This window comes from Bufo bufo, chromosome 2, assembly GCF_905171765.1.
Source record: "Bufo bufo chromosome 2, aBufBuf1.1, whole genome shotgun sequence".
Classification (NCBI taxonomy): Eukaryota; Metazoa; Chordata; class Amphibia; order Anura; family Bufonidae; genus Bufo; species Bufo bufo.
Window position 1 is genome coordinate 40,866,986 of NC_053390.1, and position 27,217 is coordinate 40,894,202.

Genomic DNA, 27,217 nt, shown 5'->3' on the forward strand with positions numbered 1-27,217 from the left:
GTACCGTATGGGCTTATGGGCAGCCAGGCTGCGTGCGCAAGGCGAAGTGGCCATCCCCCTTCCTTGAACCCTCTCTTTATTTAATACTTAAAAGACGCCTGCCTTAGTGCCTAGCCACTGGTGAGGAGCAAGGAGCCCAGCACCTGGACTGCAGTACCAGCATGGCCTGTAGGTGTCGCCCTCTCTTAGACCAGGACCTGCTGGAGCGCCGAAGGCCAGTGAGCCGCACTGTGGAGCCGATGGCACTGTGGAGCCGGTGGTATGAGAGCGGGAGTGTGACTCGCCGCAGCGGAGCCACAGGTGAGGGGTGACCGAGGAGGCTATTGCACCGTTAGCCTGGGGGACGCTGCATGTGAGCGGGGGAGCCTTAAACCGGATCGGAAAGTGAGGGCAGTCCCAGGTGCGGCTGGGGACAGACGGCAACGCTCGGCCGCGTAACATGACATAAATAAACGAGACGGGTGGGCATCCCCCCGACCTACCTATACTCCGCAGCGATGGGCCCGACGCAGCCGACCACACGAATCAACAACGAGACACGCGACCTCTCTGGAAGGACAGCCAACCCACGAGCCGATTCGAAAGCATTCGAACCGACAAGTGGGGGCAGGAGAGCCAGGTTTAAATAATTAAAGCCCCGCCTCCCCTCACACAAACACGGCACTCTTAATTGCCTACCACATAATGTTTTATTTTTTAAATTTAAAAAGAGGTTTTTCGGGACCCAGCAGGCCCTACAAACCCACGTGCAGACACAGAGTCACAACCTAGCCAAGGGTTGTGACAGTGCTGTGGACAGGGGGGAAGTGCTGTGGACAGGGGGGAAGTGCTGTGGACAGGGGGGGAAGTTCTGTGGACAGGGGGGGAAGTGCTGTGGACAGGGGGGGAGTGCTGTGGAAAGGGGGGAAGTGCTGTGGAAAGGGGGGGGAAGTGCTGTGGACAGGGGGGGAAGTTCTGTGGACAGGGGGGGAAGTGCTGTGGACAGGGGGGAAGTGCTGTGGACAGGGGGGAAGTGCTGTGGAAAGGGGGGAAGTGCTGTGGACAGGGGGGAAGTGCTGTGGACAGGGGGGAAGTGCTGTGAACAGGGGGGGAAGTGCTTAATGACACAGTAATTATTTTTATCACTTAGCCTGTTAAGCCTATTTATTCTCAAATCATCAAATTCATATTAAAACAGGGCCACAATAAACTCCCTCTCCCTGTCCAAACACTTCCCTGCCTCCTATCTAGTAGATTTTTTATGATGAAGAAAGTAGACTTAAAGGGGTTTTCCGGTACTTTCACATTGATCATCAGATCATGGGGGTCCAACGTGGGGGCTCTCCCACAGATCCGCTGTTTTGGCTGAAAATACAGTGGACAGAAGGCTCCATCCACTGTGTAGTTTTTGGGGCCAGCATACTGCAGCTCGCCTTCCATTACCCAAGCACAGAGTGCAGAGACTTCTTCTTCCTGCTCTAACTACTGTACAGTTACCAGCAAGGGCAGCTGCCCGAAACAGCAGATTGGTGGGGGTTCTGAGCTTCGTGCCACTGATCAGATATCAATGATCTATCCTGAGGAACGCTCAGTATCTAAGTCTTAAGTAAATCCCTTTAAGACATCCCCACAGATACGTTTTCAGGTTCCTGGGTTCAGCAGAGTCACAGCTTATCTCTAGAAAAACTTGACCTGGGTCCTGCTGCCCAACACATGAGCCAGAAGAGCTGAACCCTCCATCCAGAGCTAGGACCAGAAGTGGAAATCTGGAGGTCCAGAGAGAGAGAGAGAGAACAGTGATGGACTAATCCCTGGGGTCAAAGGTTACACCACCAAAGAGGTCAGTACCAAAAGCATAATAAATCCTTGACCAGGTTAGGTGGAAAGGTAAGCGTGGGTCAGCAAACATTTCAGCCAATGATCAGCCGCCTCGTCTATGGGGTCAGTAAGGGGAAAAACAGATCATTACAGTATGAAAACGAGACGCCATGCACCAACTCAGCTCCGCACCAGTACAAGCATGTGAAGTCAATTCTGTGGGGACTGAGAACTGCTTGTTTTCCTGCTGGTGCTTGTTTGTTTGCTGGAGGTGACTAACAGAACAGGGGAGCGGGTGTAAACGCCACGTACAGGACGGGTTTTATTGAAAATGATCCCACTGGAACCTCACAGTTTGCTGGATCCTCACACTGTTCCTCCTGTGATATGCGGTGAACGATGTGGTCACTGCTCAATTTCTTTCTTTGACTAATAAAACATTTTTGAGCCCACAGCTGTGCAGAAGTGGGGCCCTTACAGGCAGGGAGAAATAAGTTCTGATTGACTATCCGGGGTCCAAGTGATAAAAAATATTCAGAATTTAGAATTTTCTAAAATTGTTTTAAAGAAATCATACCTCACCGATCCCCCACCACGCCCGTCCTAACACTCTTCTGCCATGCAGGAAGTGACCACTAAAGCAATCACTGGCCGTAGTAGTGACCTACTCCCGAGTGGCTTCTAGAGTGGTCATTTCCTGTGTGATGAGAGGCACCAGGGTGTAGCGACTGGCAGGGGGATCAGAAACCATCAGGATGAGGGAAGCAGTGGATCGATAAGGTCAATCTGATTTTTTTGATATATTTTTTTATAGCAACCCTTAAGACGCTAATAGGTTCTCAATGATGTTCTTCCACTTGCTTGCAGGTTCAGCATCATGCAAAAAATAAAAATAAAATAATAATAACTTTGAAGACGATACTTTTATAAAGTCATAAGGGGTGAGGTCGTTTTTTGGAGAAGGCATGCTGGCAGGACCCCCTCCTGGCTTGACTGAGGTCCTACTGGCCAGGTACGTCATCACAATTTTCCACCGAGGCACAGTGAAGTAATATGTACTGGAGTCAGCTTCATCTGTGTTTGCACTGGAGGTGGCTTATGATGACCTACCCAACCTCAATCAAGCTAGGAGGCAAACCGGACAGAGTAACTTCTCCGAAAAGCTCCCATGACTCTAAAAGTATAGGAATGCAGCATTCAAAGTTATTTTCGGCATGATGCTGAACCAGCAAGCAACTAGAAGAACATCACTGAGAACTTGTTACCATTCTGGATAACGGGTTGGAGGTGGTTTGGGAACTAAGTCTTTTTCCTTCAAACATAGTGTTGTACATTTGTGCTAAAAAGTTCAATTTCTTTTCTCATCTGTCTATAGAACATTTTCCCAGAAGCATTGTGGAATATCCAGGTGGTCCTTGGCAAACTTTGAGAGGGGACACAATGGCTTTTTTAAAACAGGGGTGGCTTCCTTTGTGGTGTCCTTTCAAGATGCTATGTCTTCCTAAATCTCTTCCCCACTGCGCTGCATGTAGGAAGGGGCATCATGGTTTGGGGCTGCTGATAGTATCATCATGGTTTGGGGCTGGTGGAGAGGCATCATGGTTTGGGGCTGGTGGAGAGGCATCATGGTTTGGGGCTGGTGGAGAGGCATCATGGTTTGGGGCTGGTGGTGAGGCATCATGGTTTGGGGCTGGTGGTGAGGCATCATGGTTTGGGGCTGGTGGTGAGGCATCATAGTTTGGGGCTGGTGGTGAGGCATCATAGTTTGGGGCTGGTGGTGAGGCATCATAGTTTGGGGCTGGTAGAGGGGGCATCATGGTTTGGGGCTGATGAAGAGGCTTCAAGTTGTTGGGATGGTAGGGGGGCATCATGAATTCGGGCTGGTGAAGGGGACATCATGGTTTGGGATTGATGGAGAGGCATTATGTTGTGGGGATGGTGTAGGGGGGATCATGTTGTGGGGATGGTGGAGAGGCATCATGGTTTGGGGCTGGTGGTGAGGCATCATGGTTTGGGGCTGGTGGTGAGGCATCATGGTTTGGGGCTAGTGGTGAGGCATCATGGTTTGGGGCTAGTGGTGAGGCATCATGGTTTGGGGCTGGTGGTGAGGCATCATGGTTTGGGGCTAGTGGTGAGGCATCATGGTTTGGGGCTGGTGGAGAGGCATCATGGTTTGGGGCTAGTGGTGAGGCATCATGGTTTGGGGCTGGTAGAGGGGGCATCATGGTTTCGGGCTGATGAAGAGGCTTCAAGTTGTTGGGTTGGTAGGGGGGCATCATGGTATTGGGCTGGTAAAGGGGACATCATAATTTGGGACTGATGGAGAGGCATCATGTTGTGGGGATGGTGGAGGGGGCATCATGTTGTGGGGCTGGTGGTAAGAATCTATCTAATATGCTATTTGATATGTAACTGTCTCTATCTATCTATCTATCCTTTAAATCTGGGATTGACTCCTCTAACTCTTGTCTATCACATACACAATCCCCCATTCACCCGCACTGGCAGTATAATGCTCCTCATTAGCACTGTACCTGCAGTCATTCAGCAGGATGATTAGGATCGCTCTGCTGAGCAGGAAGTTCCTCCCAGGTGTTCACAGGTGAGACGCTGGGGACATACACAAGGTCCACTAAGGTAAAATACCTCTGTAACTACAGCAAATATAGGGAGGCTGCCAAAATCTGAAGCTCGCTAGTAACAATAATTTAACACTTTGATTTCATTGAAAAAGGCTGCTTACAGAATGCACAGTGCATCCCGAAAGTCTTCAGACCCTTCCACTTTCTTCACATTGTTATGTTGCTCCTTGTGCTAAAATAAAAAAAAAACAAGTTTTCTCCATCATTTTTCACTAAGTACCCAGTAATGAGAAAGTGAAAACAGAACAAATTTATTAAAATGGAAAAACTAAAGACCCTGTGCTATGATACTTGCCATTTTTCTCTCCATCATCTCTGAGATGTTTCTACACTTTGATTGGAGGCACCTGTGGTAAATTCAGTTTATTGAACATAATTTGGAAAGACACAGCCCTGTCTATATAAGATATCACAGCTGACAATATATATCAGAGCAAAAAAACAAGCCATGAGGAGGAAAGGACTGCCTGTAAAGCTCCGAGACAGGATTGTGTGGAGGCACAGATCTGGAGAAGGGGACAAAAAATGTCTGCTGCCCTAAAAGTTCCCAAGAGCACAGTGGCCTCCACAATTCTTACATGGAAGATGTGCTTTATGACAGAGGGGCCAGTAAGGAGCCTCTCTTCAGTAAAAGAGACATGAAAGCTGCCTGGAGTCTACCGAAAATAACCCAAAGGAATCACAAACTAAGAAACAAGATTCTCTGGTCTGATGGAACCAAGATGGAACTTTTTGGCCTCAATTCTATTCGTCATGTCTGGAGGAAACCAGGCTCTGCCCATCACCTGCCCAATACCATCCCTACAGTGAAGCATGGTGGGGGCAGCATCGTGCTGGGGGGACAGGGAGACTGGTCAGGGTGGAGGGAAAGCTGAATGATATTCTTAATGAGAACCTAGAGCTCTAGACCTCAGACTGGGCCGAAGGTTCACCTTCCAACAAGACAATGACGCTAAGCACACAGCCAAGACAACACAGGAGCGGCTTAGGGACAACTCTGTGAATGACCTTTAGTGTCAGAGCCCTGACCTGAACCTAATGGAAAATCTCAGAGAGACCTGAAAATGTCTGTCCACCAACAGTCTCTATCCGACCTTACGGAGCCTGAGAGGGTCTGCAGAGAAGAAAGGCAGAAAATACCCAAATCCAGGTGTGTAAACCTCGAGGCATCATCCCCAAGAAGACTGGAGGCGGCAATCAATGCCAATGGGGCTTCAACTAAGTCCTGAGTAAAGGGGCTGAAGACTTATGTCCTGAGTAAAGGGGCTGAATACTTATGTCCTGAGTAAAGGGGCTGAATACTTATGTCCTGAGTAAAGGGGCTGAATACTTATGTCCTGAGTAAAGGGGCTGAAGACTTATGTCCTGAGTAAAGGGGCTGAAGACTTATGTCCTGAGTAAAGGGGCTGAATACTTATGTCCTGAGTAAAGGGGCTGAATACTTATGTCCTGGGTAAAGGGGCTGAATACTTATGTCCTGAGTAAAGAGTCTGAAGACTTATGTCCTGAGTAAAGGGTCTGAATACTTATGTCCTGAGTAAAGGGGCTGAAGACTTATGTCCTGAGTAAAGGGGCTGAAGACGTATGTCCTGAGTAAAGGGGCTGAAGACTTATGTCCTGAGTAAAGGGTGTGAATACTTATGTCCTGAGTAAAGGGGCTGAATACTTATGTCCTGAGTAAAGGGTGTGAATACTTATGTCCTGAGTAAAGGGTGTGAATACTTATGTCCTGAGTAAAGGGGCTGAATACTTATGTCCTGAGTAAAGGGGCTGAATACTTATGTCCTGAGTAAAGGGGCTGAAGACGTATGTCCTGAGTAAAGGGTGTGAATACTTATGTCCTGAGTAAAGGGTGTGAATACTTATGTCCTGAGTAAAGGGGCTGAATACTTATGTCCTGAGTAAAGGGGCTGAATACTTATGTCCTGAGTAAAGGGGCTGAATACTTATGTCTTGAATAAAGGGGCTGAATAATTATGTCCTGGGTAAAGGGGCTGAAGACTTATGTCCTGAGTAAAGGGGCTGAATACTTATGTCCTGGGTAAAGGGGCTGAAGACTTATGTCCTGAGTAAAGGCTGTGAATACTTATGTCCTGAATAAAGGGGCTGAAGACTTATGTCCTGAGTAAAGGGTCTGAATACTTATGTCCTGAATAAAGGGGCTGAAGACTTATGTCCTGAGTAAAGGGTCTGAATACTTATGTCCTGAGTAAAGGGGCTGAATACTTATGTCCTGAGTAAAGGGGCTGAATACTTATGTCCTGAGTAAAGGGGCTGAATACTTATGTCCTGAGTAAAGGGTCTGAATACTTATGTCCTGAGTAAAGGGGCTGAATACTTATGTCCTGAGTAAAGGCTGTGAATACTTATGTCCTGAGTAAAGGGTCTGAAGACTTATGTCCTGAGTAAAGGGGCTGAATACTTATGTCCTGAGTAAAGGCTGTGAATACTTATGTCAGTGCAGGATTGTAGTTTTTCCTTTTCAGTAAATTAGTAAAGATTTCAGACATTCTGTTCTCACTTTCTCATTATGGAGGACTAAGGCTACTTTGACACTAGTCGAGTGAACAGCCTGTCGGATCCGTCCTGCCGCTAGTGACCGTGTGCCTCCGTCCTGCCGCTCCGTCCCCATTGACTATAATAGGGGCGGGGGCGGAGTTCCGGCAGAGGCACGGCAAGAGGCTGCCGGAATAAAACGACGACATGTCCGACATTTATTCCGGCAGCCTCTCGCCGTGCCTTCGCCGGAACTCCGCACCGCCCCCATTATAGTCAATGGGGACGGAGCGGCAGGACGGAGGCACACGGTCACTAGCGGCAGGACGGATCCGGCAGGTTGTTCACCCGACGGAACAGCCTGCCGGAGGTCCGTGCCGCTAGTGTGAAAGTAGCCTAAGTGCAGAATGAGGGGCACAAGGAGCAACATAACAAAATGTGAGCAAAGTGAAAGGGTCTGAAGACTTTCCAAATGCACTGTTTGCCCAGATGTAGCAGAGCGGATCTCTGCACAACTCCCCATGACTCTACAACATCTGTGTTATTGAGAAGGGTGGAAGGTAATCCTTAAAGGGAGACTCCAGTAAACAGAGGAGATTCCCTTTGTAATAATTCAGTAAGGACTCCTTCAGACTCCCTAAGGCCACTGCTGAGCAACAGGAGCATAAGGCAGCAAATGGGTGTGAGGAACCTAGTTACTTCTGTAATCACAGCCAGGTAAGGGTTAACACACGAGGAAAAAAGCATTTAACCTGGGGCATACAAAATTTAGAGACACTATAGAGACAACGTACAGATGTATTATAGGGGGACTGTACAGAGGTATTATAGGTGGACTGTACAGAGGTATTATAGGTGGACTGTACAGAGGTATTATAGGTGGACTGTACAGAGGTATTATAGGTGGACTGTACAGAGGTATTATAGGGGCACTGTACAGAGGTATTATAGGGGCACTGTACAGAGGTATTATAGGTGGACTGTACAGAGGTATTATAGGTGGACTGTACAGAGGTATTATAGGTGGACTGTACAGAGGTATTATAGGGGCACTGTACAGAGGTATTATAGGTGGACTGTACAGAGGTATTATAGGTGGACTGTACAGAGGTATTATAGAGACAACGTACAGATGTATTATAGGTGGACTGTACAGAGGTATTATAGGTGGACTGTACAGAGGTATTATAGGTGGACTGTACAGAGGTATTATAGGTGGACTGTACAGAGGTATTATAGGGGAACTGTACAGAGGTATTATAGGTGGACTGTACAGAGGTATTATAGGGGCACTGTACAGAGGTATTATAGGGGCACTGTACAGAGGTATTATAGGTGGACTGTACAGAGGTACTATAGGTGGACTGTACAGAGGTATTATAGGTGGACTGTACAGAGGTATTATAGGTGGACTGTACAGAGGTATTATAGGGGCACTGTACAGAGGTATTATAGGTGGACTGTACAGAGGTATTATAGGTGGACTGTACAGAGGTATTATAGGTGGACTGTACAGAGGTATTATAGGGGCACTGTACAGAGGTATTATAGGGGCACTGTACAGAGGTATTATAGGGGCACTGTACAGAGGTATTATAGGTGGACTGTACAGAGGTATTATAGGTGGACTGTACAGAGGTATTATAGGGGCACTGTACAGAGGTATTATAGGTGGACTGTACAGAGGTATTATAGGGGCACTGTACAGAGGTATTATAGGGGCACTGAACAGAGGTATTATAGGTGGACCGTACAGAGGTATTATAGGTGGACTGTACAGAGGTATTATAGATGGACTGTACAGAGGTATTATAGGGACACTGTACAGAGGTATTATAGGTGGACTGTACAGAGGTATTATAGATGGACTGTACAGAGGTATTATAGGTGGACTGTACAGATGTATTATAGGTGGACTGTACAGAGGTATTATAGATGGACTGTACAGAGGTATTATAGGTGGACTGTACAGAGGTATTATAGGGGCACTGTACAGATGTATTATAGGTGGACTGTACAGAGGTATTATAGATGGACTGTACAGAGGTATTATAGGTGGACTGTACAGAGGTATTATAGGGGCACTGTACAGATGTATTATAGGTGGACTGTACAGAGGTATTATAGATGGACTGTACAGAGGTATTATAGGTGGACTGTACAGAGGTATTATAGGGGCACTGTACAGAGGTATTATAGATGGACTGTACAGAGGTATTATAGGGACACTGTACAGAGGTATTATAGGTGGACTGTACAGAGGTATTATAGATGGACTGTACAGAGGTATTATAGGTGGACTGTACAGAGGTATTATAGGTGGACTGTACAGAGGTATTATAGATGGACTGTACAGAGGTATTATAGGTGGACTGTACAGAGGTATTATAGGGGCACTGTACAGATGTATTATAGGGACACTGTACAGAGGTATTATAGGTGGACTGTACAGAGGTATTATAGGTGGACTGTACAGAGGTATTATAGGGGCACTGTACAGATGTATTATAGGTGGACTGTACAGAGGTATTATAGGAGGACTGTACAGATGTATTATAGGAGGACTGTACAGAGGTATTATAGGTGGACTGTACAGAGGTATTATAGGTGGACTGTACAGAGGTATTATAGGTGGACTGTACAGAGGTATTATATACTACAAAGACATATTGATATGGAACTTAGATTGTGAGCTCCAGTGGGGAGAGTGAGAGATGATGATGTCTGTACATGGCTGAGGAATACGTCAGCGCTATATAATTGAGTACAATAATAACAACAACAATAAAAGGGACACTGTATAGAGGTATTACATGGACACTGTATAGATGTATTACATGGAGACTGTATAGATGTATTACATGGACACTGTATAGAGGTATTACATGGACACTGTATAGAGGTATTACATGGACACTGTATAGAGGTATTACATGGACACTGTATAGAGGTATTACATGGACACTGTATAGAGGTATTACATGGACACTGTATAGAGGTATTACATGGACACTGTATAGAGGTATTACATGGACACTGTATAGAGGTATTACATGGACACTGTATAGAGGTATTACATGGACACTGTATAGAGGTATTACATGGACACTGTATAGATGTATTACATGGACACTGTATAGAGGTATTACATGGACACTGTATAGAGGTATTACATGGACACTGTATAGAGGTATTACATGGACACTGTATAGAGGTATTACATGGACACTGTATAGAGGTATTACATGGACACTGTATAGAGGTATTACATGGACACTGTATAGAGGTATTACATGGACACTGTATAGATGTATTACATGGACACTGTATAGATGTATTACATGGACACTGTATAGAGGTATTACATGGACACTGTATAGAGGTATTACATGGACACTGTATAGAGGTATTACATGGACACTGTATAGAGGTATCACATGGACACTGTATAGAGGTATTACATGGACACTGTATAGAGGTATTAAATGGACACTGTATAGAGGTATTACATGGACACTGTATAGAGGTATTACATGGACACTGTACAGAGGTATTACATGGACACTGTATAGAGGTATTACATGGACACTGTATAGAGGTATTACATGGACACTGTATAGAGGTATTAAATGGACACTGTATAGAGGTATTACATGGACACTGTATAGAGGTATTACATGGACACTGTATAGAGGTATTACATGGACACTGTACAGAGGTATTACATGGACACTGTACAGAGGTATTACATGGACACTGTACAGAGGTATTACATGGACACTGTATAGAGGTATTACATGGACACTGTATAGAGGTATTACATGGACACTGTATAGAGGTATTACATGGACACTGTATAGAGGTATTACATGGACACTGTATAGAGGTATTACATGGACACTGTATAGAGGTATTACATGGACACTGTATAGAGGTATTACATGGACACTGTATAGAGGTATTACATGGACACTGTATAGAGGTATTACATGGACACTGTATAGAGGTATTACATGGACACTGTATAGAGGTATTACATGGACACTGTATAGAGGTATTACATGGACACTGTATAGAGGTATTACATGGACACTGTATAGATGTATTACATGGACACTGTATAGAGGTATTACATGGACACTGTATAGAGGTATTACATGGACACTGTATAGAGGTATTACATGGACACTGTATAGAGGTATTACATGGACACTGTATAGAGGTATTACATGGACACTGTATAGAGGTATTACATGGACACTGTATAGAGGTATTACATGGACACTGTATAGATGTATTACATGGACACTGTATAGATGTATTACATGGACACTGTATAGAGGTATTACATGGACACTGTATAGAGGTATTACATGGACACTGTATAGAGGTATTACATGGACACTGTATAGAGGTATCACATGGACACTGTATAGAGGTATTACATGGACACTGTATAGAGGTATTAAATGGACACTGTATAGAGGTATTACATGGACACTGTATAGAGGTATTACATGGACACTGTACAGAGGTATTACATGGACACTGTATAGAGGTATTACATGGACACTGTATAGAGGTATTACATGGACACTGTATAGAGGTATTAAATGGACACTGTATAGAGGTATTACATGGACACTGTATAGAGGTATTACATGGACACTGTATAGAGGTATTACATGGACACTGTACAGAGGTATTACATGGACACTGTACAGAGGTATTACATGGACACTGTACAGAGGTATTACATGGACACTGTATAGAGGTATTACATGGACACTGTATAGAGGTATTACATGGACACTGTATAGAGGTATTACATGGACACTGTATAGAGGTATTACATGGACACTGTATAGAGGTATTACATGGACACTGTATAGAGGTATTACATGGACACTGTATAGAGGTATTACATGGACACTGTATAGAGGTATTACATGGACACTGTATAGAGGTATTACATGGACACTGTATAGAGGTATTACATGGACACTGTATAGAGGTATTACATGGACACTGTATAGAGGTATTACATGGACACTGTATAGAGGTATTACATGGACACTGTATAGAGGTATTACATGGACACTGTATAGAGGTATTACATGGACACTGTATAGAGGTATTACATGGACACTGTATAGAGGTATCACATGGACACTGTATATAGGTATTACATGGACACTGTATAGAGGTATTACATGGACACTGTATAGAGGTATTACATGGACACTGTATAGAGGTATTAAATGGACACTGTATAGAGGTATTACATGGACACTGTATAGAGGTATTAAATGGACACTGTATAGAGGTATTACATGGACACTGTATAGAGGTATTACATGGACACTGTATAGAGGTATTAAATGGACACTGTATAGAGGTATTACATGGACACTGTATAGAGGTATTACATGGACACTGTATAGATGTATTACATGGACACTGTATAGAGGTATTACATGGACACTGTATAGAGGTATTAAATGGACACTGTATAGAGGTATTACATGGACACTGTATAGAGGTATTACATGGACACTGTACAGAGGTATTACATGGACACTGTACAGAGGTATTACATGGACACTGTACAGAGGTATTACATGGACACTGTATAAATGTATTACATGGACACTGTATAGAGGTATTACATGGACACTGTATAGAGGTATTACATGGACACTGTATAGAGGTATTACATGGACACTGTATAGAGGTATTACATGGACACTGTATAGAGGTATTAAATGGACACTGTATAGAGGTATTACATGGACACTGTATAGAGGTATTAAATGGACACTGTATAGAGGTATTACATGGACACTGTATAGAGGTATTACATGGACACTGTATAGAGGTATTAAATGGACACTGTATAGAGGTATTACATGGACACTGTATAGAGGTATTACATGGACACTGTATAGATGTATTACATGGACACTGTATAGAGGTATTACATGGACACTGTATAGAGGTATTAAATGGACACTGTATAGAGGTATTACATGGACACTGTATAGAGGTATTACATGGACACTGTACAGAGGTATTACATGGACACTGTACAGAGGTATTACATGGACACTGTACAGAGGTATTACATGGACACTGTATAAATGTATTACATGGACACTGTATAGAGGTATTACATGGACACTGTATAGAGGTATTACATGGACACTGTATAGAGGTATTACATGGACACTGTATAGAGGTATTACATGGACACTGTATAGAGGTATTACATGGACACTGTATAGAGGTATTACATGGACACTGTATAGAGGTATTACATGGACACTGTATAGAGGTATTACATGGACACTGTATAGAGGTATTACATGGACACTGTATAGAGGTATTACATGGACACTGTATAGATGTATTACATGGACACTGTATAGAGGTATTACATGGACACTGTACAGAGGTATTATAGGTAGACTGTATAGAGGTATTACATGGACACTGTATAGAGGTATTACATGGACACTGTATAGAGGTATTACATGGACACTGTATAGAGGTATTACATGGACACTGTACAGAGGTATTATAGGTGGACTGTATAGAGGTATTACATGGACACTGTATAGAGGTATTATAGGTGGACTGTATAGAGGTATTATAGGTGGACTGTACAGAGGTATCAGAGGTATTATAGGTGGACTGTACAGAGGTATTATAGGTGGACTGTACAGAGGTATTATAGGTGGACTGTACAGAGGTATTATAGGTGGACTGTACAGAGGTAATATAGGAGCACTGTATAGAGTAGGGCTGAAACGATTACTCGACTGAATCGAGTAATTAGACCCAAAAATTCTCGAAGCAAATTTTTTGCATCAAGGATTCGTTTGTGTCATGTGACCACGGAGCGGGAGTGCAACTCTTGCTATTACTCACTGCTATGTGGTCACCCACCGGCCCCCACCGCGCTGCACTGGATCCTAACACATCGCCAGGACATAGTGCACGTAAGCGTACACTATGACCTGACGCTGTGTGACGTCAGGACGACAGTGCAGCGTGGGGAGAAGAAGATGAAGGATCTGTGGAGCGGCACCCCTACAGGAGAGGTAAGTATTTTATTTCACTGGCGCTGGGGACATGGCTAGGAGGGGAAGATGGTGGCACTGGCGGGGATAGCTAATGGCACTGGCGGAAGGCAGCTGATGGCATTGGCGGAAGGCAGCTAATGGCACTGGGTGGACGCTGATGGCACGGGGGGCAAGCTGGTGGAGGTAGGGGGGAGCCTGATGGCACTGGGGGGGGGACAGCTGATGGCACTGGGGGGGACAGCTGATGGCACTGGGGGGGGACAGCTGATGGCACTGGGGGGGGGGACAGCTGATGGCACGGGGGGGACAGCTGATGGCACTGGGGGGGGGACAGCTGATGGCACTGGGGGGGACAGCTGATGGTACTGGGGGTGGAAAGCTGATGGTACTGGGGGTGGACAGCTGATGGCACTAAGGGGACAGCTGATGGCACTGGGGGGGGACAGCTGATGGCACTGGGGGGACAGACAGCTGATGGCACTGGGGGGGGACAGCTGATGGCCCTGGGGGGGGGGGCAGCTGATGGCACTGGGGGGGGGGCAGCTGATGGCACTGGGGGGGGACAGCTGATGGCACTGGGGGGACAGCTGATAGCACTGGGGGGGACAGCTGATGGCACTGGGGGGGACAGCTGATGGCACTGGGGGGGACAGCTGATGGCACTGGGGGGGGACAGCTGATGGCACTGGGGGGGGGACAGCTGATGGCACTGGGGGGGGACAGCTGATGGCACTGGGGGGGGGGACAGCTGATGGCACTGGGGGGGACAGCTGATGGCACTGGGGGGCAGCTGATGGCACGGGGGGGGGGCAGCTGATGGCACGGGGGGACAGCAGATGGCACTGGGGGGGACAGCAGATGGCACTGTGGGGGACAGCAGATGGCACTGGGGGGGACAGCAGATGGCACTGGGGGGGACAGCAGATGGCCGGGGGGGACAGCAGATGGCACGGGGGGACAGCAGATGGCACGGGGGGGACAGCAGATGGCACGGGGGGACAGCAGATGGCACTGGGGGGGACAGCAGATGGCACTGGGGGGGACAGCTGATGGCACTGGGGGGGACAGCTGAAGGAGGTAGGGGGGAGCCTGATGGCACTGGGTGGAGGCAGATGGCACTGGGTGGGGGGCAGCTGGTGGCACTGGGGGGAAGCTGGTGGCAGACAGCTGATGGCAGTAGGGGGGCAACTGGTGGCATTGGGGGGGCTGAGGAGTTTTTATAAAGAAAAACGTTCTTTTAATTAGTTTTTTGCTATTAGAGTACTTGATTAATCGTTAGATTAATCGATAGAATACTCGATTACAAAAATAGTCGATAGCTGCAGCCCTAGTGTAGAGGTATTATAGGTGGACTGTATAGAGGTATTATAGGAGCACTGTACAGAGGTATTATAGGTGGACTGTATAGAGGTATTATAGGTGGACTGTATACAGGTACTATAGGTGGACTGTATAGAGGTATTATAGGTGGACTGTATACAGGTACTATAGGTGGACTATGTAGAGGTATTATAGGATCACTGTATAGAGCAGGGGTGGCCAACCCGTGACTCTTGAGCCGCACTGGCTCTTTGCTTCTTCAAGTGCGGCTCTAGCTGTGGAGCCGGGAAACAGTCAGGCCGGCTCACTCTCCAGCGCAGGCGAAGTCGCCTGCGCCGACTACGTCACAGTGAGGAAGCCGGCACCAGGGGCGTGTCCTTCCCTCACTGTGCCTGCGCCGAATACAGAAGCGAACGGCGCAGGCGTGGGATTTCATCAACGGTGGATTGAACTCGGACATCAATCAAGAGGAGCGGGGCAGGCAGAACGGAGGACCTGGGCGGGATAAAGGGTGAGTAGACGGAGTCTCTAGGTGCTGAATCTACGCCCACATAGCACCTAGAGGCTCATTAGCATATTACAAAAGTGTTTTTAGGGTTAGGGTATTTTAGCAGAACAGCTGCAGGGAGAAATGTAAAAAACATACTGTTATGTAGTGCTGACATTAGCGCATCGCTTATATTAGTCAGCTACATAACAGTATTTCTGGTGGCAGAAACCCTTTAAATTATAAAACTGAGCATGGGGGGTCAGATCTGAGCATGGGGGAAGGTCTTGTTTGAGCATGGCTTGGTCAGGTCTGAGCATGGGGGAAAGATGTGAGCACTGAGGGTCTGACACTGGGAGACTGATTTGTGTTGTCTGATCCGAGCATTGGGGGTCTTATTATGGTGGTCTGATATGGAGGTCTGATGAGGTTTGGGGATCTGATTTAGGAGTCTGACCTGAGGTCGGATGAAAAATATATTTTTTCTTTTTTTCTCTGCTAATGAAAAATAAGAAAAAAATATTTTTATCAGACCTCAGATCAGATGAAAAATATTTTTTTTCTCTCATTTTTCTTTGTTAAGACCTAGGTACATCTTGTAGGGCGAAAAATATGGTGACTCGTGTGTAAATGTATAGCTTGTGGCTCCTGGTAGTCATACTTTTTTTTGTGTGGCTCTTTGTATCTGTAAGGTTGGCCACCCCTGGTATAGAGGCATTATAGATGAACTGTAGAGAAGTATTATAGGTGGACTGTATAGTGAGTAATGGCTAACCTCCGGCACTCCAGCTGTGGTAAAACTACAACTCCCAAGATGCACACTTGCGTGGCTGTTCTCAGAACTCCACAGAAATAAATGGAACATGCTGGGAGTTGTAGTTTCACCACAGCTGTAGTGCCGGAGGTTAGCCATCACTGGTCTAAAGGTATTATAGGGGCACTGTACAGAGGTATTATAGGTGGACTGTACAGATGTATTATAGGGGCACTGTACAGAGGTATTATAGGGGCACTGTACAGAGGTATTATAGGGGCACTGTACAGAGGTATTATAGGGGCACTGTACAGAGGTATTATAGGTGGACTGTACAGATGTATTATAGGGGCACTGTACAGAGGTATTATAGGGGCACTGTAGAGAGGTATTATAGGTGGACTGTACAGAGGTATTATAGGGGCACTGTACAGAGGTATTATAGGGGCACTGTAGAGAGGTATTATAGGTGGACTGTACAGAGGTATTATAGGGGCACTGTAGAGAGGTATTATAGGGGCACTGTACAGAGGTATTATAGGTGGACTGTACAGAGGTATTATAGGGGCACTGTAGAGAGGTATTATAGGGGCACTGTACAGAAGTATTATAGGTGGACTGTACAGAGGTATTATAGGGGCACTGTATAGAGGTATTATAGGGGCACTGTACAGAGGTATTATAGGTGGACTGTACAGAGGTATTATAGGGGCACTGTATAGAGGTATTATAGGGGCACTGTACAGAGGTATTATAGGTGGACTGTACAGAGTTACTATAGGTGGACTGTACAGAGGTATTATAGGGGCACTGTACAGAGGTATTATAGGTGGACTGTACAGAGGTATTATAGGTGGACTGTGTAGAGGTATTATAGGTGGACTGTACAGATGTATTATAGGTGGACTGTACAGAGGTATTATAGGGGCACTGTACAGAGGTATTATAGGGGCACTGTACAGAGGTATTATAGGTGGACTGTATAGAAGTATTATAGGTGGACTGTGTAGAGGTATTATAGGGGCACTGTACAGAGGTATTATAGGGGCACTGTACAGAGGTATTATAGGGACACTGTACAGAGGTATTATAGGTGGACTGTACAGAGGTATTATAGGTGGACTGTACAGATGTATTATAGGTGGACTGTACAGAGGTATTATAGGTGGACTGTACAGATGTATTATAGGGGCACTGTACAGAGGTATTATAGGTGGACTGTACAGAGGTATTATAGGTGGACTGTACAGAGGTATTATAGGTGGACTGTACAGAGGTATTATAGGGGCACTGTACAGAGGTATTATAGGTGGACTGTACAGAGGTATTATAGGGGCACTGTACAGAGGTACTATAGGTGGACTGTGTAGAGGTATTATAGGTGGACTGTTCAGAGGTATTATAGGTGGACTGTACAGAGGTATTATAGGTGGACTGTACAGAGGTATTATAGGTGGACTGTACAGAGGTATTATAGGTGGACTGTACAGATGTATTATAGGGGCACTGTACAGAGGTATTATAGGTGGACTGTACAGAGGTATTATAGGGGCACTGTACAGAGGTATTATAGGGGCACTGTACAGAGGTATTATAGGGGCACTGTACAGAGGTATTATAGGGGCACTGTACAGAGGTATTATAGGGGCACTGTACAGAGGTATTATAGGGGCACTGTACAGAGGTATTATAGGGGCACTGTACAGAGGTATTATAGGTGGACTGTACAGAGGTATTATAGGGGCACTGTACAGAGGTATTATAGGGGCACTGTACAGAGGTACTATAGGTGGACTGTGTAGAGGTACTATAGGTGGACTATGTAGAGGTATTATAGGATCACTGTATAGAGCAGGGGTGGCCAACCCGTGACTCTTGAGCCGCACTGGCTCTTTGCTTCTTCAAGTGCGGCTCTAGCTGTGGAGCCGGGAAACAGTCAGGCCGGCTCACTCTCCAGCGCAGGCGAAGTCGCCTGCGCCGACTACGTCACAGTGAGGAAGCCGGCACCAGGGGCGTGTCCTTCCCTCACTGTGCCTGCGCCGAATACAGAAGCGAACGGCGCAGGCGTGGGATTTCATCAACGGTGGATTGAACTCGGACATCAATCAAGAGGAGCGGGGCAGGCAGAACGGAGGACCTGGGCGGGATAAAGGGTGAGTAGACGGAGTCTCTAGGTGCTGAATCTACGCCCACATAGCACCTAGAGGCTCATTAGCATATTACAAAAGTGTTTTTAGGGTTAGGGTATTTTAGCAGAACAGCTGCAGGGAGAAATGTAAAAAACATACTGTTATGTAGTGCTGACATTAGCGCATCGCTTATATTAGTCAGCTACATAACAGTATTTCTGGTGGCAGAAACCCTTTAAATTATAAAACTGAGCATGGGGGGTCAGATCTGAGCATGGGGGAAGGTCTTGTTTGAGCATGGCTTGGTCAGGTCTGAGCATGGGGGAAAGATGTGAGCACTGAGGGTCTGACACTGGGAGACTGATTTGTGTTGTCTGATCCGAGCATTGGGGGTCTTATTATGGTGGTCTGATATGGAGGTCTGATGAGGTTTGGGGATCTGATTTAGGAGTCTGACCTGAGGTCGGATGAAAAATATATTTTTTCTTTTTTTCTCTGCTAATGAAAAATAAGAAAAAAATATTTTTATCAGACCTCAGATCAGATGAAAAATATTTTTTTTCTCTCATTTTTCTTTGTTAAGACCTAGGTACATCTTGTAGGGCGAAAAATATGGTGACTCGTGTGTAAATGTATAGCTTGTGGCTCCTGGTAGTCATACTTTTTTTTGTGTGGCTCTTTGTATCTGTAAGGTTGGCCACCCCTGGTATAGAGGCATTATAGATGAACTGTAGAGAAGTATTATAGGTGGACTGTATAGTGAGTAATGGCTAACCTCCGGCACTCCAGCTGTGGTAAAACTACAACTCCCAAGATGCACACTTGCGTGGCTGTTCTCAGAACTCCACAGAAATAAATGGAACATGCTGGGAGTTGTAGTTTCACCACAGCTGTAGTGCCGGAGGTTAGCCATCACTGGTCTAAAGGTATTATAGGGGCACTGTACAGAGGTATTATAGGTGGACTGTACAGATGTATTATAGGGGCACTGTACAGAGGTATTATAGGGGCACTGTACAGAGGTATTATAGGGGCACTGTACAGAGGTATTATAGGGGCACTGTACAGAGGTATTATAGGTGGACTGTACAGATGTATTATAGGGGCACTGTACAGAGGTATTATAGGGGCACTGTAGAGAGGTATTATAGGTGGACTGTACAGAGGTATTATAGGGGCACTGTACAGAGGTATTATAGGGGCACTGTAGAGAGGTATTATAGGTGGACTGTACAGAGGTATTATAGGGGCACTGTAGAGAGGTATTATAGGGGCACTGTACAGAGGTATTATAGGTGGACTGTACAGAGGTATTATAGGGGCACTGTAGAGAGGTATTATAGGGGCACTGTACAGAAGTATTATAGGTGGACTGTACAGAGGTATTATAGGGGCACTGTATAGAGGTATTATAGGGGCACTGTACAGAGGTATTATAGGTGGACTGTACAGAGGTATTATAGGGGCACTGTATAGAGGTATTATAGGGGCACTGTACAGAGGTATTATAGGTGGACTGTACAGAGTTACTATAGGTGGACTGTACAGAGGTATTATAGGGGCACTGTACAGAGGTATTATAGGTGGACTGTACAGAGGTATTATAGGTGGACTGTGTAGAGGTATTATAGGTGGACTGTACAGATGTATTATAGGTGGACTGTACAGAGGTATTATAGGGGCACTGTACAGAGGTATTATAGGGGCACTGTACAGAGGTATTATAGGTGGACTGTATAGAAGTATTATAGGTGGACTGTGTAGAGGTATTATAGGGGCACTGTACAGAGGTATTATAGGGGCACTGTACAGAGGTATTATAGGGACACTGTACAGAGGTATTATAGGTGGACTGTACAGAGGTATTATAGGTGGACTGTACAGATGTATTATAGGTGGACTGTACAGAGGTATTATAGGTGGACTGTACAGATGTATTATAGGGGCACTGTACAGAGGTATTATAGGTGGACTGTACAGAGGTATTATAGGTGGACTGTACAGAGGTATTATAGGTGGACTGTACAGAGGTATTATAGGGGCACTGTACAGAGGTATTATAGGTGGACTGTACAGAGGTATTATAGGGGCACTGTACAGAGGTACTATAGGTGGACTGTGTAGAGGTATTATAGGTGGACTGTTCAGAGGTATTATAGGTGGACTGTACAGAGGTATTATAGGTGGACTGTACAGAGGTATTATAGGTGGACTGTACAGAGGTATTATAGGTGGACTGTACAGATGTATTATAGGGGCACTGTACAGAGGTATTATAGGTGGACTGTACAGAGGTATTATAGGGGCACTGTACAGAGGTATTATAGGGGCACTGTACAGAGGTATTATAGGGGCACTGTACAGAGGTATTATAGGGGCACTGTACAGAGGTATTATAGGGGCACTGTACAGAGGTATTATAGGGGCACTGTACAGAGGTATTATAGGGGCACTGTACAGAGGTATTATAGGTGGACTGTACAGAGGTATTATAGGTGGACTGTACAGAGGTATTATAGGGGCACTGTACAGAGGTATTATAGGGGCACTGTACAGAGGTATTATAGGTGGACTGTACAGATGTATTATAGGTGGACTGTACAGAGGTATTATAGGTGGACTGTACAGAGGTATTATAGGTGGACTGTACAGAGGTATTATAGGTGGACTGCACAGAGGTATTATAGGTGGACTGTACAGAGGTATTATAGGTGGACTGTACAGAGGTATTATAGGAGCACTGTGTAGCGGTATTATAGGTGGACTGTACAGAGGTATTATAGGTGGACTGTACAGAGGTATTATAGGTGGACTGTACAGATGTATTATAGGGGAACTGTACAGAGGTATTATAGGTGGACTGTACAGAGGTATTATAGGTGGACTGTACAGAGGTATTATAGGTGGACTGTACAGAGGTATTATAGGTGGACTGTACAGAGGTATTATAGGTGGACTGTACAGAGGTATTATAGGGGAACTGTACAGAGGTATTATAGGAGCACTATATAGAAGTATTATAGGAGGACTGTACAGAGGTATTATAGGTGGACTGTATAGAAGTATTATAGGAGCACTATATAGAAGTATTATAGGAGGACTGTACAGAGGTATTATAGGGGCACTGTACAGAGGTATTATAGGTGGACTGTGTAGCGGTATTATAGGTGGACTGTATAGAGGTATTATAGGTGGACTGTATAGAGGTATTATATATAGGTGGACTGTACAGAGGTATTATAGGTGGACTGTACAGAGGTATTATAGGTGGACTGTACAGAGGTATTATATATAGGTGGACTGTACAGAGGTATTATAGGTGGACTGTACAGAGGTATTATATGGGCACTGTACAGAGGTATCATAGGTGGACTGTACAGAGGTACTATAGGTGGACTGTACAGAGGTATTATAGGGGCACTGTACAGAGGTATTATAGGTGGACTGTACAGAGGTATTATAGGGGCACTGTACAGAGGTATTATAGGGGCACTGTGTAGCGGTATTATAGGGGCACTGTACAGAGGTATTATAGGTGGACTGTACAGAGGTATTATAGGTGGACTGTACAGAGGTATTATAGGTGGACTGTACAGAGGTATTATAGGTGGACTGTATAGAGGTATTATAGGTGGACTGTATAGAGGTATTATAGGTGGACTGTACAGAGGTATTATAGGGGCACTGTGTAGCGGTATTATAGGTGGACTGTACAGAGGTATTATAGGTGGACTGTACAGAGGTATTATAGGTGGACTGTAAAGAGGTATTATAGGTGGACTGTATAGAGGTATTATAGGTGGACTGTACAGAGGTATTATAGGGGCACTGTACAGAGGTATTATAGGGGCACTGTACCGAGGTATTATAGGTGGATTGTACAGAGGTATTATAGGAGCACTGTACAGAGGTATTATAGGTGGTCTGTACAGAGGTATTATAGGTGGACTGTACAGAGGTATTATAGGTGGACTGTACAGAGGTATTATAGGTGGACTGTACAGAGGTATTATAGGTGGACTGTACAGAGGTATTATAGGTGGACTGTATAGAGGTATTATAGGAGCACTGTACAGAGGTATTATAGGTGGACTGTACAGAGGTATTATAGGTGAACTGTACCGAGGTATTATAGGTGGATTGTACAGAGGTATTATAGGAGCACTGTACAGAGGTATTATAGGTGGTCTGTACAGAGGTATTATAGGTGGACTGTACAGAGGTATTATAGGTGGACTGTACAGAGGTATTATAGGTGGACTGTACAGAGGTATTATAGGTGGACTGTACAGAGGTATTATAGGTGGACTGTATAGAGGTATTATAGGAGCACTGTACAGAGGTATTATAGGTGGACTGTACAGAGGTATTATAGGTGAACTGTACAGAGGTATTATAGGTGGACTGTACAGAGGTATTATAGGTGGACTGTACAGAGGTATTATAGGGGCACTGTACAGAGGTATTATAGGGGCACTGTACAGAGGTATTATAGGTGGACTGTACAGAGGTATTATAGGGGCACTGTACAGCGGTATTATAGGTGGACTGTACAGATGTATTATAGGTGGACTGTACAGAGGTATTATAGGGGCACTGTACAGAGGTATTATAGGTGAACTGTATGGAACTATTACAGTATTAGACAGTTGACTCCTATAATATAGGACCCAGCGAGGGCCTCCATGTGCTTTGACCTCGCTGCGTTAGTGCGGTATGCTACGTTTTTTCCACCCTTACAGCTTGATACGGTTTCTTCCTCCGCACATTTGCTAGTTACTGTCCTGGACACGGTCTCTCTGGCATCTTCCGCACAGCAACAGAAAGTCTCTTCCCAACACTGGCACATAGCGGTGGGATCTGTGCCAACCTGAGGTCTGCCAGACGGAGGAATGAGTATGTCCGCCCGCGCTGGGTCTCTGGGATTGGGTAGCGCTCCTGTCTCGCAGGATTCCTGTACTCGCTGGTCCGGATTTACGTTCCTCTCTTACACCTTCATCACCTGTGACCCTCTCCGCTCACTACTACTAGAGTAGCCTCTGGGGTCTCTTTCTTCAGACCCCCTGTAGGCAGCTCACAGGGCAGGCTCCTCCGAAATAGCTGTTCTTGCCGACAAAGCAAGTGTCCGGTGCCCAGCTCTGCCCACTGCCCTCTACAGTCGGGTGGACCTTATTTACACAAAAAAAGCACACAGAGCTATGGGGACTGGGTATTGCGGATGTGCTAGCGGCCATCGGAGACACACACAACGGTCATCACCTGGGCGGAATATGCCCCGCACACCCCTCACACAGATGTACCCACATGCAGCGGCATTTCTTTACTCCATAGAGTGCGCTAATGAACATCAGCTTTTCACTGGAGGCCCCCAGGATCCCAAAAGTAGGGCCTCCCACTGTTATGAGGGCCTCCAGGAGTCACTGACATCTTTGTACACGAGGCCTACATCACTACTCAAAAAACAGTACCTCGTGCGGCCGCGTCAATGAAGGAGTTAAAAATACTATGGCTCTCGGAATGTGACCATGCGGTGACATTGCTGTCCCCCTTTGCCTAGCTCAGCAGCGTCTTCCTTCAAGGAGGTTAGACCCCCCCCCCCCCCCCCCCCCAAAGAACCAATTATCGGCACCCAGGGTATAAACACTGAGTGATGGGGTGTGTCCTCCTGCCCTTTTATTACCCAGGACCACCAGGGATGTGCCCATTAACTCTTTCAGAGCCCCAGACCACCAGTGATGTACCTATTAATTCATTAGGAGCCCTAGGCACCAGAGATGTGCCCACTGCCCTAAACCCCCAGGCTGGTGCTATTAACCCCTTTAATCCTGGAGACCAGCAAGGACGTGTTCATTAACTCTTTTTAGAATACTAAGCCATCGGGGATGTGCCCTCCTGCCCTTTCACTACCCAAGACCACCAGTGATGGGCCCTTTAAGCCTTTCAGAACCCTATAGACCATCAATGACGTACATATTAAGTCAGAGCCCTAGACCACCCCAGAAGTGCCCACTAGTTCTTTCACAGCTGTAGACCACCAAGAATGCACCCATTAACCAACCCCTTCACAGCACTAGACCAACTATCTATTAACTCTGTCAAAGCCCGACACCACCAGGGGGGTGACCACTAACCCCTTCCCTGACAGATCACCAGAGATGACCCTAGACACCCAAGGATATACTACTAACCCCCTCACTGCCAGAGACCACCATGGATGTGCCCTTACACCCTTTCACTTCCTAAGCCCACTAGGGATGTATCCATTAACTAAAGTCCTCACCACCAGGGATGTTCTTATAAACCCCTTCACTGCCAGAGACCACCAAGGATGCGCCCTTTCACCCTCTCACACCAGAGATGAGTCCATAAACTATTTCATTGCCCCAGACCTGTTAAGGCTAACCTCCGGCACTCCAGCTCTTGCAAAACTGCAACTCCCAGCATGCCCTAGTAGATCTAGGCTGTCCAGGCAAGCTGGGAGTTGTAGTCTTGCAACAGCTGGAGGGCCGCAGGTTGGGCATCCCTTCCCTAGACCGTCATTAGTGTTTCTATTAAGGGGCACGCCAATTAACTGTTTAACACCCCTAGACTACCTGGAGTGTGCCAATTAACCACTTCAATGCCAGAGACCACCATGGATAGTTCCAGAGCCACTGGCAAACTTTTTTTTGACCCTAGACCACCTGGAACGTGCTGATTTTTGCAGGAGACCACCAGAGATCACACCCCAATCTCCTTTCCTATGACAGAGATGGAAGAAACCAAGAAATTCCTTTCAGCCATATTCCAGCTATATATCACTATCTGGGAAAGCTGGGTGACAACTATCATGGCTGCCAATACCGCTCCCACAGGGGTTGTCGGGGTGGCACATACAGGCGGTGCATCTCTCATGGCCCTGTGAAAGCTGCAATGGTCGCTAAAGCAAGTGCCACCCAAGTTTCTCCGGAGCTATGGTGACACTACAAGCCCCAGCATGTCCTGACAACCACACTGATATACCCGGAGCAGTACTCACCCACGCGCCTGGACAGCCCCAGCTCCTCGTTCAGCCACTGGCAGATGATCTCTGTCATGGTTCTCCACAGCCCGGGACCATCACACGCCACTGGTTATAGCTCTGCTATCACAGGAGCTTCCAGGTCGCGTCGCGTCTCCATGACAACCGCCGCCCTAGCGACTGTTACCATTGTCGCAGCGTACACCATAGAGACTCGGCTGGCTGTTCACTCTGGCGCGCCCTCTGCTGTCAGGCCCCCTGCTCTGCAGGACAGAATGATTTTAGCTTATACCTGCTGCTGCACTATTCACCTCAGTGTAATAAGTAATATAATGGTACACATAGGTAATAACCTCTTGATAAAGTGTACATTTTTATAAGTAAAGCTATGGGTATGTTCACACTAGTGTCATGGCTTCTGTTATACATTCGAACAGTGACTGCTGGTCCCCATTGGTTTATAATGGAGGCTGGGTCTGTTGGTCTTTCAAAAACAGCTTATTCTGCCTTCAAGGAGGGCAGGCAGCTCAGCCTAATTCTAAGATGGCGGCCAGGTGCTAGTCATGGGCCCCATTTTACAAATCTTGCCTTGTTAACCCTAGCAACCAATCAGATAGCGGCTCTCATTTCCTTAACTGCTCTGAATAAATGAAAGCTGCGTTCTGATTGGTTGCCAAGAGCAACGAGGCCTGTTCTCCTGTCTTGTATAAATGAGGCCCTCCATGGCTATGGTGAGCGGCGTCTGCACATTCTCAGGAATATTAACCCCTTAGACACATCCCGCAGTATGTAAAGGACATTAATCCTTGTCCAGAAATGGCACAAAACTTCCCAAAAATGTCCACGTTATTAAATACTTACAGTTTTCATGCCCCCTTTGCATAGTTGCCAACAGTCCTGAATTTGCAGGGACGGTCTCGTAAATTCAAAATGGGTTGGGCTTGCGGTAACCCTGCCCATAAGTGGGTACTTCTGGGTGGGTTTGGGACCTACATACCCCAAATTTACCAACTGCAATGTTAGGACTACGAGATTGGAGAGCAAATCACTGTTCTGCCATGTTCCCACGTATTCCGCCTGCCTTGCATAGCACGCTGGATTCGGGCAAATCCACACTGCCCCCTGTGCCGTGTTCATTGCATTTAAAGCAATAGGAGGAAGTAGGTACCCTGAGATGCAAAAGACACGGGTAAGTTCACTTTCAGCCAGACTCTGTATAGTAATGTGAGGTCTGATTATGTTTTGTTTTGTCTACAGTACCATCCAGTCTTCTACTTCTTCACCATGGACCTAAAAACATCAGCACAGAAACCAGTATACTCAAAGATCCCCCAATACCATCTTTCTTCATGAGACCTCCAAAGGGTTCCACCTTAGATACTTCAGATGCATGCTCTGCTGGATTCTACTGACCATCGCTGACCAACAGAGTAAACCAAGAAGTGTCCTCTGGAGAGTCTCATCCTCAACACCATGTCTTGCAGCGCTTCATCCCTGGGTGCCAAAA

At 46.0% G+C, this 27,217-nt stretch overlaps 1 protein-coding gene across 1 annotated transcript in view; it reads right to left on the bottom strand.

The window, feature by feature from the left end:
• Positions 1-25,840, bottom strand: part of SPEF2 (sperm flagellar 2) — a 166,412-nt gene extending 140,572 nt beyond the window's left edge. Inside the window, exon 1 of the mRNA XM_040420983.1 lies at positions 25,729-25,840. Coding sequence (XP_040276917.1) covers positions 25,729-25,786 — 58 coding nt within the window. The 5' untranslated portion in view covers positions 25,787-25,840. The remainder of the gene's footprint in view (positions 1-25,728) is intronic.
• Positions 25,841-27,217: the final 1,377 nt, after the last annotated feature.